This window comes from Nanorana parkeri, unplaced genomic scaffold (assembly GCF_000935625.1).
Source record: "Nanorana parkeri isolate BGI_ZX_2015 unplaced genomic scaffold, ASM93562v1 scaffold19, whole genome shotgun sequence".
Lineage (NCBI taxonomy): Eukaryota > Metazoa > Chordata > Amphibia > Anura > Dicroglossidae > Nanorana > Nanorana parkeri.
This window is the reverse complement of record NW_017306287.1, coordinates 2,366,828-2,380,674: the sequence shown is the minus strand read 5'-3', so window position 1 is coordinate 2,380,674 and position 13,847 is coordinate 2,366,828. Positions and strand designations below refer to the sequence as shown.

The 13,847-nt window shown below is 46.3% G+C and overlaps 1 protein-coding gene across 2 annotated transcripts in view; it reads left to right on the top strand.

The window, feature by feature from the left end:
• Nucleotides 1-8,592, top strand: part of CAPN15 (calpain 15) — a 58,389-nt gene extending 49,797 nt beyond the window's left edge. For both annotated transcript variants that reach the window (XM_018561992.1, XM_018561986.1), the window contains exons 5-12: nt 1,603-1,826; nt 3,022-3,147; nt 3,239-3,391; nt 4,075-4,236; nt 5,927-6,159; nt 6,258-6,430; nt 6,626-6,804; nt 8,048-8,592. In XM_018561992.1, the coding sequence (XP_018417494.1) occupies nt 1,603-1,826; nt 3,022-3,147; nt 3,239-3,391; nt 4,075-4,236; nt 5,927-6,159; nt 6,258-6,430; nt 6,626-6,804; nt 8,048-8,225 (1,428 nt within the window). In that variant the 3' untranslated portion in view covers nt 8,226-8,592. The remainder of the gene's footprint in view (nt 1-1,602; nt 1,827-3,021; nt 3,148-3,238; nt 3,392-4,074; nt 4,237-5,926; nt 6,160-6,257; nt 6,431-6,625; nt 6,805-8,047) is intronic.
• Nucleotides 8,593-13,847: the final 5,255 nt, after the last annotated feature.

Genomic DNA, 13,847 nt, shown 5'->3' with positions numbered 1-13,847 from the left:
GGATCATTTAACCCATTCATGTTAGCAGAGGATCATTGTAAATGTATTGTTGCAGGCACTCTATATGTACATGTACTATATACTACATATAGAGTGCACTGAACAATAGATTTACAATTATCCTCTGCTAATATGAATGGGTTAAATGATCAGTAGTACATGATATGTAGCCCTGTACCCCCTTTTCCACTTACAGAGCTAGGTTATTTTTCTTTTAAATAAATATTAATGTAATTTTATTGGTATCTATCTACCAGTAGCTGCCTCATTTCCCACCCTCGGCTTATATTCGGGTCAATACTTTTCCCCAGTTTTTTGTGGTAAAATTAGGTACCTCGGCTTATATTCGGGACGGCTTATACTCGAGTATATACGGTAATGCTTTTATACAGATAGAGATGCAGATGCCAATAAAACTAAGACTGTCACCTGAAGATGGTGGTATAGTAGAATGAGTTTCTAGGACAGCTCCTGGTTGTCATGGTGGATTGACATTGCAAATGTTTGCACAGGATCGGTAACATGAAGCTACACCCATTTTACTTTGCAGCAGAAGTCCAACATATATTGGTGCCAAGGGTAGAAAATGTTGTTCCTGTCTACTCTTATAAGGAATGTATGTGAAGGGTATAGCTAGAAATAGTTGGACTTGAGGTTCAGCTGGACTTGATCTTGAATGTTTAGACATTTCTCTACTCATCCAAGTGGCTCCCTTAGTTCAGATAAGTGTTAGAAACATCCTCCACCATTGATAGCCACAAAATAGTCAAGATTCAGGTCGGCGCAAACCAGTGGGACTGGTGCTCACTCCGCCAATGCTAAGAACCAAGGGGCTGCCCTCTCTACCAGGGAGTCACTGGAATCTTGTCCACATGCAATGAAACACGGAGCAGGCGTCACCGGTATGTTTATTGACCAAATAATGAGATAAAAGAGTATAACAGTTATAGTCACTATTCCCCAACGGGGGGGCATGCTAATGCATTGGCTACCCTGAAACGCTTCAGCATGGCCCCCCTGTTGGGCTGCACCTACCACTATACAGCGTTCTTGGACCATCAGACTCTGTTATTGATACGCCCGGTTTCTTTTAGGAATAGTGAGAAGAACCTTTTTACTCTGTTATTTCATTATTTGGTCAATAACCATACTGCATGAGGAGGTGGCGCCTGCTCTGTGTTTTGTTGCATTTATAGCCACCCCGGTGACTGTCACTTGATCCAAACACCATGCTTTCATGAAATGTATCATGATGGATATTGCCTGTCCAAGAACATATTGGAAGCTGTCAAACTTTGTAGTACCACCTTGTTCTAATTTCCACAATCTGATCACCTTGGTGCCATGTTCGGGACACAGCAGACTTCCTATACCTGAAATAAGACAGACAGACCTTTTCTCTCGGACACCGGGCTGCACATTTTTCATTAGAGTGGAAAACTTTCACAAGAAGCATGAAAGAAGACCATTAATTGGCCCCTATAGATTTTAATGGGGGTGCCTAATGCAGTGCACATTAACACATATGTTACCACAACGCATCTCAAAGGTTAGGTGTGAATCTACATATATTTAAGGCGTTCTGATCTTTTTTCTCTCCAGGCCCAAAGAAAGCAGCTGTGGGTGGCTCTTATAGAGAAGGCCCTAGCAAAGCTGCATGGATCCTACTTCGCCCTTCAGGCGGGCAGAGCCATCGAGGGGTTGGCCACTCTTACTGGAGCTCCATGTGAAAGTCTGATGCTTCAGGTTAGCTCTACTAACCCCCGAGAGGAGACCGTGGACACAGACCTCATCTGGGCCAAAATGTTAAGCTCTAAGGAAGCCGGGTAAGATGGGGCTGACTGGGGTTGATTGACAACAATCCTTGTTTAGGTCTGCATTGTTCACACCTGCTAATAAGAATTTCACTTTTCTAACCTGAAAGGGTGAATCGTATTGTTTCCTATGGGCAAGCCTAATTTGTTCTTTTAAGCAAATTTAGGCTCAAAATGACATTAACATTTCTGATTCTTCCTTTAGTGAGTCAAGTTCTAGGCTCTTTGATTCTAGATCAGCACTGGAGGGCGCCTGTAGTGACATTTTCTCCAGGAAAGCTACGTATGCTTACCCTATATTTATCAATTCCAATTAAAGGAGAACTATGGGGTAAGTGTTTTTCCCCATAGTTCTCCTAAGGGTCATGGGAGGACATATACTAGCGTCCTCCCGTGACCCAAAGCTCAGTATATTGCGAGTTACAGCTCGCGGTATACTGAGACCGCCGCAGCCGGGACGGATCCCGACATTACTGTCAAGATCCACCAAGCTGCGTGATTGACAGCTGGCTCTGCCTATCTAGAGGCAGAGCCAGCTGTAGCCGCCTCCTCCCCCGTCCATTCCGCCAGTCAGCGCTGGAGGATCGGAGCAGGGAGGGGGGAATCCCTGCAGGGAGATGATCGAGAAGTGAGCGAGCAACGGTATGTGTTCGCTCACTTCCCGATCTATTGAGCCGACCTGTGACAGTTTCATTGTCACGTGTCGGCTCAAACTATGAGGTTGCGTGAGACTCACCCACTTCATAGTTCTCCTTTAAATTGTGAAGCTTTAAGATAACTAAAGAACACTTAAAAATACAGTTTATTTTAAAATGATAAAGGTATGACCTGGTCAAAAGTACCTTCCAGAATCCTTAAACTCTTCTCATGATTGGTGTTGCTCATGTGTCCAAGTTCCTATAGAGACCAAGCCATGTGATGATGGCTAAAGGGAAGGGGCAGATTTAGGGAAACCCACTGTCCTTGTCACTTTCTTAAGCCCCTTTGCTTTATATCATGTGACTATTACTTCAACATTGCATGACCACCATAAGACCAGCAGCAGTGGGGAGAAGAATTCAAGGATTCCTGGACAAAGTATTATATTTTCTTCCTGTTGTTCCTAAATGTTTGTCATTTATGCCGGTCGGCTCTGTCTTAGGAGGTTATTTGGGTTTATATGTGAATATTAATCCATTGTGCTCCTCTCCGTCTCTTATATCTCCAGCTTTCTGATGGGAGCATCTTGTGGAGGAGGCAACATGAAGGTGGATGATGCGGCCTACGAGGCTGTAGGCCTGAGACCGAGGCATGCCTATTCTATACTTGACCTCAAAGACGTCCATGGCACCCGGTGAGCACACTGCAGAGGGGTTAGTACAGTAACACTGCCCTGCCTGTTTCTCGGAAAACGTTTATTAAATCCCTCATTTCTTGCTGTGTAGACTCCTCCGCCTGCGTAACCCATGGGGCCGCTTCTCCTGGAACGGGAGCTGGTCAGATGAATGGGCCTTATGGCCAGCTTCTTTGAAGCATGAGCTGATGCCACATGGTAGTAGTGAGGGTGTTTTCTGGATGGAATACAATGACTTTATAAGGTGAGTCGCCTACAGACCTTTTTTTAGATCAATTTCTATGTAGATATCTTGTAGTTATTGCTAATGTTGTATGGAGCACCAAATGTAAAAAGGTGCCACTTCCTGCAAGATTCATGTGATCACATTTTCCCTTACCATTAAATTAAGTCTATGGGCGAAATATACAAATGACCTAGATGCTGCAGTCTGTCACTAGCAGTTTTTGTATTTCCAATACCCCCACCCCGTCCCCCACAGCAGCGTTGTCACCCTCTGGACAGGGTCATCTTAGATGGCCCTTGGTTAATAGACCTTGCTGTGGTAGTTGGATTGTCTGGGGGTCATTGTCACTCTGATGATGCCCCCAGAGTTTGGAGTTTTATAAATAAGGCCATAGTGGCAGCTTTCTAGTTTCTACCTGGTTCAAATGCCTTTAAAGGGGAGGGAACCTTATATGACAGTATCAACCAATCACAGCTTTGGCTCCCATCCAGCTCTGTCTAGAACAGGGCTCACCTTCCAGGCCTAGAACTAGTATTGCTTCCAGGAGTCATGCAATGGCGTCTTATAGCTCTGGTTGGGATTTTTATCAATCATCATTCTATCATATTCTATATTCCGAAAAAAATTACGCTAAAATCTGATTGGCTCCATCGGTGTTGTGTTTGGGGTTTGTCACTCACATTTATCCTCTTTGGCTGCAGGTATTTTGACTCCGTTGACATCTGCAAAATCCACACAGACTGGCATGAAGTCCGGGTCCAGGGCACATTTCCCAACAAGGCCTCCGTTCCGGTGACGGTCACCTCCCTGACAGTGGTGGAACGCACAGCACTGGAGTTCTCACTGTTCCAGGAAGGCAGCAGGTGAGGAGAATTGGGCTTAACATAGAGCTCTGTATTAAAGAGACCCTGTCACCAGATCATTTATTTCAACCATAATCTTCCTATAAGATGATATGTGCATTTGATGCATGGTATTTTACCTGTAAAAGTCTGTCGGTGTCCTCACATCCTATGCACTGTGTATTGGGCGGTGCTTTGATGATGAGGACCCCTCTTTTGCACAGCGAGGCCTCTACTGCCTGGCTTTTGCTCCTGCAGCTCTCACTTCCTCCAGCTATTGTACACTAAAGCTGCCCATACACTTATCATTTTTCCCCGTGGGCTAAATGTTAAAAAGATGCTTGATTGGAATCACTGGTTAGTGTAAACAAAAGTCGATTGATGAAGTCAATCGACTTTTGTCAAAAATGGGGGTTTCCGAATTAGCGGCCACTCACGTAAGAGTGGGGGTCGGGAGTACTCCTCGGCGCTGGGTTTTGGCTTGGCCCAGTACCTCCTGATTTGGACGGTCTACCTTGTCTAGCCATGGGCTGGGAAGGCACAAAGCCTGTGGTACTGTGCCCCCTGAGAGTGGCGTCTCAGGGTGTGCCGGAAAATCACTTGGGTTTGGGACCCCACTTGATTCACCGGCACTGGTCACGGTCACTCATATTCTTCATGCACCACGCCTCTTAGGCAGGCCTTCTGGCTAGCCTGGGGCAGTTTTTATACCTCGGCCAGACGGCTTGTCTGGACGGCCTGCCAGGTTTGTGCACTGGCACCTATTTATTTAAGCACTATTTTTATGCACGATTGCACATTTTGACTTCACAGAAGACGGAGGGTGCAGGTACCTTCGGGGCCTGTTCCTGAAGTTGGGGAGGAGGTTCTGAGACCTACACAAGGGCCCCCTGCCTCCTTCCACTCGGAGGTCTCCCTTCGGGGGAGCCTCCACCTAGTACTCGGTGGACCTGTTTCTGCAGGTCCCAGAGGATCGGGGTCCGCCGGCCTTCCGGTAGGTGGACCTAAGTCGTTCTTGTCCCTGTCAGCAGCCTTGCGCCCTGGGGGATCAGGAAGTAGTGGCCCTTCTCACCAGAGAGGACCAATAGCACCCTTGTGCACTTTTTTGTTGTGTGTAGTGATTTCACTATTCACTTTTTTTGTTCACAGGGGTTTTGTTTACGATGCACGCTCCACGGGCTATATGTAAAAATAAAAATTTAAAAATGGGGGTTTCAAGGGGGCCACACTGGTCTAATTTTGACCTAATCGGCACGACTAGCCAAAATGCGACCACTGTATGGCCAATTTAAGAGAAATGGGCTTTGCCTGCAGATCACGTGGCAGCCTTCCTATGTGAACAGTCAGCAGCTGTTGAGCTGACAATACACTTTATAGTCTGATCGTACAGTCTCCTTTAGATCTACATCTACCGTCAGCCTGATTGGCCACAAATGAAAAGGATTCTTTAGGCAGGCCCTCAAATTACATCATTTTATTAAATATAAAGGAAATTGTACAATCAGATTGCAACACGAATAGCCAGCTTTAGAAACTGACTAAACTCCCCTTCAGAGTCCTTGTTGTGATCTTTGAAGATGAATTACTTCACAGTACCTAAAGCTAGGGAGGTCAGTGATGCTATCATTTTAAAGCTATTTAAATGCTTGCCATCAATATGTTAACACTTTAACGTTCCAGGTTTAATCTGTGTATCCTTTCCCTTGTTTAGACGATCAGACACAGTGGACAGTCACCTCCTGGACCTCTGCATCATGGTTTTTCGAGCCTCTCACGGTGGCGCCGGGAAGGTCATGTTGGGCCGTCTCATGGCACACAGCAAAAGGGCAGTGAAAAAGTTTGTAGGGTGTGATGTCATGCTGGAACCCGGGGAATATGCTGTCGTCTGCTGCGCATTTAACCACTGGAACACCGTAAACCTGACCGGCTCGTCCGTCATTCAAGGTAAGCGCAATTCTTTTCCGATTCTGAAGAAGCTTGGCCTGACAAAGAATTACGAGGATCCACGTGGGATTCCACCAATAATTGTGTCGTATGTTCAGCTTCCAGTCCCACAGGCAGCAGTAATAATCGCCGCTCGGTTGCAGACCCCATGGGGTACGTCCTGGCCATTTATAGTTCTCGGCTCGTCATGGTTGAACAGGTTGAAGCACAGCCAACGACGCTTGCAGACGCCATCATCCTGCTCACCGAGGACAAGGGGGAGCGGCATGAGGTAAAGGCACACTGGGATAATTTACTGGCTCTGCAAAGATCGATACTCTATTATTTCTTACCGCTGTTTATTCGGCTTCTGTCTAGCAGCCTTTACTGTTTTCCTCCCCGCCGCTTATGAAAGAACATTCTAGTCCTTGCATGTAGATGACGTTTAGGAACCAAAGGCCTTCACTCTCTTCTGCTTCTTCCACAGGGTCGTGAAGGGATGACCTGTTATTATCTAACACACGGATGGGCCGGGCTCATCGTGGTTGTAGAAAATCGCCACCCCAAGTCGTTTTTGCACATTCAGTGTGACTGCACAGACAGCTTCAACGTAGTGTCCACCCGTGGCAGCTTAAAAACCAGCGACAGCGTCCCACCGCTTCACAGGTGAGTGAACCAGGCCAGCCATAGGTCCATGGCACAATAGAGATCCTGTCGCTGGCAGCAAATGACAGGAAAAGAATTGCTTAAACACTCATCTGCTCCAACTGCGTCACTCCTTCGCTGAATGAACTGGTGAGGTGTTGCTCAGTTGCTGCCCTCTTCTGTTTTGGCCAGCGAGGGAGTGACATTGCAGGTTAGTGATCTCTTTAGCGATCCTGTTGCCTATGGTTTGCCACCACGGACAGAATCGGTAGTGTGATATGGATCTTAGATTAATAACACTTTAATTGGACATATATATGTATTATAAAGAGGAACTTTTACCCATATCTTATATAACAGATGCTTAAAGATAATTACAAGTGACGAGGGAGCATGGAGCCGGCTTCCTGGCCAATCAGGAAGCCGGGCAGCGTGTAATGACTCGTTGCCCGGCTTCCTGATACCAGAAGTATCAGGCTAGGCATCGGAGCATTTGGACCAGTACTCCCCCAGATACTTGGCATCAATACTAGTATCGGTATCAGTGCATCCCTAATCACTTCTCTCTATAGTCAGTGAAAATGAATACAGCACAGGGGTGGGGTAATCTAACCCCAATCACTAAGATCTTATTTAAACAGTAACATATTAATGTACCTTCTAAACATGTCTGCACCTTTCTCTACAGGACTTCCTGGCAATCCTGCCATGATGGTCCTGTGTTCAGACACTCCCTTGTTAACAACTGTCCCATAATTGCGCTTCTGCATTGTCGCCCAGTCACGCGCTCCCCTGGAGGAGACTAGAAGCGGCCATGCTGACTCACATGGCACTGGCATTGCCGGCTGTTGTAACTATCTGAAAGCCGGTCCAGAAGACAAGAAGGCTAAAAAACTGCAGGAGATTGGCAGCACTGAGATGGGGGGAAGTTATTTTGTGAAAACACTATGGTAATTGTTTGATACACGCTGAATGTCTTCCTGTCAGAGCTTCGATCAACTTAGTGGTTTCATGTTCTGAAGCTGCCAGTGGATTGCACTGTGTTGGCTGAGAACAAATACCTAAGGTTAATATTTGTAGTTAATGGCTAACTGAATTCTTGATGATAAGAGCTCTCATACCATATATTGTGTTAGAGATTTGTCACCTCTGTATCGTATTGCAGAATATGTGCCAGATTACATTGCTGCATGGATAATATGGTTCATAGAAGTTGCATGGTCTATGCTGGTTGTAGGTGCTGATACGTCTGCTTGTTCCTTAGGCAGGTGCTGGTCATCTTATCGCAACTGGAGGGCAACGCTGGCTTCTCGATCACTCATCGACTGGCACACCGGAAGGCTAACCAGGCTTCCCTAAACGACTGGATGTCCAGCAAAGGCACCCACAGCCCCCCTCTGTCCGCGGAGGTATCCGGCCTACACGGGCCCCGGCCGCTATGACACACGTCCACAGAGCCACATCCCATCACGGCTGGACTGCCCAGGTTCAGTGGGAGCACTTTAGGGACTGACTGATTCCTTGGAAAAGAGAACTACACTTGAAATCTACTCAGGACTTATATCCTGTGTATACAGGGACCCTTCCCCCATCCCTTGGTCCTGTCCCTCCCTTTTTTTTTTATTTCCTGCTTTCAAGGCCCACATTATAAGTGAAAGCTTTATCATTGTACTACGTTTAAGCAATGCAGCCCATTATATATATTTTTTTCTACAATATGTCACCTGCACATACAGTCTTATTATATAAGGCAGTTCATAGAGCAGTGATGGTGAGCAAATTGCATTACCCCCTCCCCCCCATAGCACAATGCAGCTTTCAGCATTTAAGTGCAGTCAGAGCGACTAAAACTAATTGCTGATTCTGGTCGCTGTGAGTGACTGCACTTGCTGTTGCGGAGGTCATAGGTCACACTGTGAGCAGGACCTGGAGGATGAAGACATCACAAAGTCATCTCTATGATCTTTTATAATCCGTCTGCCTCTGCTGCTGTGTAGTATGTAAGAGATGGGCATACCTTGGTCCTATGCAGTGCTAAGTTAGCTGCACATCATTCACCGCAGGGTGACTGGAGGACGTGTCACTTTCTAAGTGGCATTTGATCAGCTGAGCAAGGAGAGCAAGCACTGATTGGACGGTGGGAGAATTTCTAGTGATGATCAGTTTAGTCTTAAAGTATATCTTAAGCCAAAATTTTTTTTCCAATTTGGATAGAGTAGGAAATGGTTAAAACCGCTGTCAGGTATTTATTTTTTTTTGCCATTTTTGTCCTGTTAAGAGATTATCTTTCACTTCCTGTCTTTTACACACAACAGGAAGTGAGAGCAAATCTCTGCAAATTGAGGTAAATCCCCACATAGACAGTTCTCACTGGAATAGAAGATTTCCCCTGTATTTCTGTTCTGGTGGTTACTCCGAATTTTACATCGCTTTCAGTGGCGATGGTCACCAGGACGAATCACGTAAGTGAATCTCCTGAGCGAGGACACAGACAGCAATAAAAACCGGACAGGGGTTCTAATCTGTCCTCAGTGTAGCCAAACCTAAAAAAAAAGGTTTGCCTTTAGTTATAATTTAAGTCCCACTCAAGGCCCATTGAGTCCTATGTTTGCTGACTGAGCTCCGGGCAGCTGATGATGAATGGATCTCAACTGCAACAAGACACGTGCAGAAACACATCACCGCCTGCTAGCGCCATAGAAGCTATATGGCAAGAATGGCAGGCTCAGCTTGTACAGGGCATGCACAGTCCAACCTGCATGGCAGTGGATCCAACAGGTAGTAACGTCCTAGAAGTGCAGGAACACACCAGCAATAAGGCAATGACGTGCAGCACTGCCCCATAAGCACTAGTGAGCAGGTTGCTGGGCTTGCTGACATGGGGCAATATTAATCAGTGCGTCCGGAATGTGTACTGGCGATAGGACGCTGTAGCTACATATTATTAGATTTAATCATCTTTGTACCCTCTTGAGGGTTGGTAATAAATAGGACCATTTGGAGATGAATATCTGCTGGACAATAAGAAGTAAAATAGGAAACGTCTCATTGTGCCCAAAACTGAAAATGTCACAGGATGCAAAAAGATAACCCGTCTCCCAAAACGGGGAGGGGGGTCCTTCTCAAAGCTGGGGTCCTGCAGACAGCACCTCCTTACAGCCTTTTTCCAGGTATAGAGCAGGATCCAATGAGAGCGCTTCCTAGAGCCAACGACTGGCAATTCACGAATCCAGCCAATCATGGTTCAGGATTTGCTGGATTCTCAGCAGATGAACAAATATGCAGATATATTCAGGCAAATAAAAAAGATTATCACTACCATCAGTATCTTGTCACTGGTATTCACTGCATGCCAATCCCTGGCCAAGCCGGTGTTATCTGCATTATCTCCAAGTGGAGGACTGTAGGAAACACTCTCATGTTGTCAGGCATAAAAAACTTCAAGGAAAACCTTACCCAGACCACATGCCATGCAGGATTGGAACCTCGTAGCTATGGGTTATATGGGCGGATTGGAGATGGAACCGCCGTCCAGCCGCATAAGAGAAGAACTCGCGTTGCCAGCGCACCTTCATCCATCACCAAGTGATCAGAAGTATTCAATGTTTGGGTGACCGAGGTGAAGGCTTGTATGGTACATGTATGGTACATCTGGTCACCCTGATGGAGGGTCCTTGCATGTTCATGTTCCTACAACATGGTGACTTCTCTTCGCTTGGTGAAGAATAAAGGAGCGCTGGTAACATACGTCCCTCCAAGCACATAGAAAGCTTTCATGTGACCCCAGCCTTACCAGCAATGCCATTATCTTCATGCAATAAAAGGTATTTTTTTATTTTACTGTCACGTGAGGAAGATGCAGCCATTTTAGTAGTTACAGGGTAAGAAAGTGAAAAGCTATAACATTGTTTTTATGATACAAAAATATATATACATTTTAGATGAAACTGTGTGCAGCTGATGCTGCATTGAGTCCAGAGCTTTGCATATAGATTATCATTTCATTTCTACAAAGCCCCTCCTAATCCTATTGGGAAATCTCAGTACCGGCCAAGGGAAGATCATAAGACCGTTGTTCCTCCAGGTCAGAAGACTGCGTTCGAAAATTCCAGAACCTCCAACAAAAGGACTTTTCTATATTTTTAAACCGGACATACTGGTAAGGACGATGGCGTCTTGAGGGTCTCGGGATTCAGATGGCGTCACGCTGGCTCGGAGAGCCAAGTAAATTGTCCGACTCGAGTTCTGGAGATCCTTGGAATGGGATTCGGACTCGTGCGGTGTACAGAACGCAGACTTCTGTACTTTGCAGGGAACACTGGGGCGGTTTGCTGCTTTCATGCTTTTTAGTCTCAGGGAAAGAAGGGCTGTTTGCTCATTCACACTCTGTCTAGAAGGAACCCTTCCCTCCCTGCGCTAGTTCTCATTCATCAGATACACTGGGATGTCTTTTTATGTTGTATTCATGTATATAATGTATGCATGTGTGTGTGTGAACACGTCAGCTGGAATGATTTTAACAGTCACTAACTGGTATTCTATAAAAGAAGGGGGGGGAATGGACTCTGTTATTGTTTAAATTAGCCATGTTGTGCCGGGCCATAGCAGGTCAGCTTCATTTTGATTGGTTACCTTCCAACTTTAATTTTAGCCACATCTGTAAAGTAAATTTAAGGGGTGTTTTTATAAATCGTTCGCTATTCAGTCTGCAGAAGTCTCATTTTCAGATTTGCACCGCAGTATGGCCACCAGATGGAGCCAATGAGCATATAAGGTTCCTGTGCTTCATAGCTCCATCTAGTGGCCATAATGTAGTGCCAAGGAGCATAGGGATTGCCTGTGATCCTCAGCTCCATCTAGTGGCCGTGATGGGTTGTAGCTGCCAGAAGGAGCATAGGGATTGCCTGTGATCCTCAGCTCCATCTAGTGGCCGTGATGGGTTGTAGCTGCCAGAAGGAGCATAGGGATTGCCTGTGATCCTCAGCTCCATCTAGTGGCCGTGATGGGTTGTAGCTGCCAGAAGGAGCATAGGGATTGCCTGTGATCCTCAGCTCCATCTAGTGGCCGTGATGGGTTGTAGCTGCCAGAAGGAGCATAGGGATTGCCTGTGATCCTCAGCTCCATCTAGTGGCCGTGATGGGTTGTAGCTGCCAGAAGGAGCATAGGGATTGCCTGTGATCCTCAGCTCCATCTAGTGGCCGTGATGGGTTGTAGCTGCCAGAAGGAGCATAGGGATTGCCTGTGATCCTCAGCTCCATCTAGTGGCCGTGATGGGTTGTAGCTGCCAGAAGGAGCATAGGGATTGCCTGTGATCCTCAGCTCCATCTAGTGGCCGTGATGGGTTGTAGCTGCCAGAAGGAGCATAGGGATTGCCTGTGATCCTCAGCTCCATCTAGTGGCCGTGATGGGTTGTAGCTGCCAGAAGGAGCATAGGGATTGCCTGTGATCCTCAGCTCCATCTAGTGGCCGTGATGGGTTGTAGCTGCCAGAAGGAGCATAGGGATTGCCTGTGATCCTCAGCTCCATCTAGTGGCCGTGATGGGTTGTAGCTGCCAGAAGGAGCATAGGGATTGCCTGTGATCCTCAGCTCCATCTAGTGGCCGTGATGGGTTGTAGCTGCCAGAAGGAGCATAGGGATTGCCTGTGATCCTCAGCTCCATCTAGTGGCCGTGATGGGTTGTAGCTGCCAGAAGGAGCCAAGGAGCATAGGGATTGCCATCTAGTGGCCATAATGTGGTGTGAATCTAAAATTGAGACATTCACAGAGTGCACAGCTCTGTGAACATTGTTTAAATACACCCCTAAGTGTATATCAGCCTTTTTTTAAAACTTTTGAATGGATATAGAAGGCTCTTGTAAATGAGGTCCCATTTAAAGGGATTAATAGGCTGGAACTCTTTTCACTTGCACAAGGGGGCTGTTCTGTGGTTGATAGGCCTCACTTCATTACCTACAACAAGAGGGCTAAAAGTGAAGTCTGTGCCCTTATCAGGGATCAAACCTATGCTCAGATGGACTGGTTGTTTAGGAGGTGCTATCATAGAATCGTATAGAACTAAACAGCCATGGTATCGCCTTCACTTAGCTGCTAGTCAGTTTCACTCTGGTTGATTTCAGATAAGGGATTGGGCTTCCCACAGCACTCAGTTCTCCATTGATGTTAATGAGCTAAAAGCTTTAAATGAGCAGTGGAAAGAGTTTAAAGCATTGGTGGGCAACTCCGGCCCTCCAGCTCTAATTACAACTCCCATCATGGCTCTGGGAGTCATTCCTGTGGCTGTCAGTCTTGCAATGCCTCACGGGACCTGTAGTATTGCATCTGGAGGACCGGAGTTGCCCGCCACTGTTTTTACAGGGAATAGGCAAGTTCAGAAATATAGGAGCTGCCATTGCTGACTTAAGGCCCATCCTCTGGGGCTATCATTCTAATCTTTGCTTTACTAGACTTTGGCATAAGTATATCAGATGTCCAACCACCATATACTAACATGTTTATTTTATGTGATCGGCTCGCCAAATAGTGAAGCCAGGGTTTACAATGTCAGCCCCCGAGCCTGCACCTTTAAAAACAAGTCAGCTTACCATGTTCCCACCCTGATGGGTTCCATGTATTGTGTTGCTGAAGAGCCACTTCATCATGGCTGTGCATTTAGATCCTCAGTCTATCTTTAAAATAAAGGAAAAGGCTTGCCTGTAACCCGCCTGTTCTATGATGCTTCCCCTCGGCTCTGATCCTCTCTGCTTACATTTTGTAATAAATTGCTTTCTGAATACTTTTTATTCTTAGTTTTTCTATGTGGTCTCATAACCCGCAAAGCACTGGGGCTCCAGCTCATTCCTCTCTCTCTCTCTGTGGTTGGATGGTGGGAACTCTTCTCCCAGTGGACAAAGCCTGGACAGCACTGGAAGCTATGGCCGCTGGCAGGATGATGTCACAGCCACAGGGAATTCAGTACCATTGTTGGCAGAGTCTGGCCGGAGCTTTGCAGTCATGTGACTGCATAGATGAGCTTAAAAAAATAGAGTATACAGAAAGCAATCTATTACAACATGTAAGGGGGGGG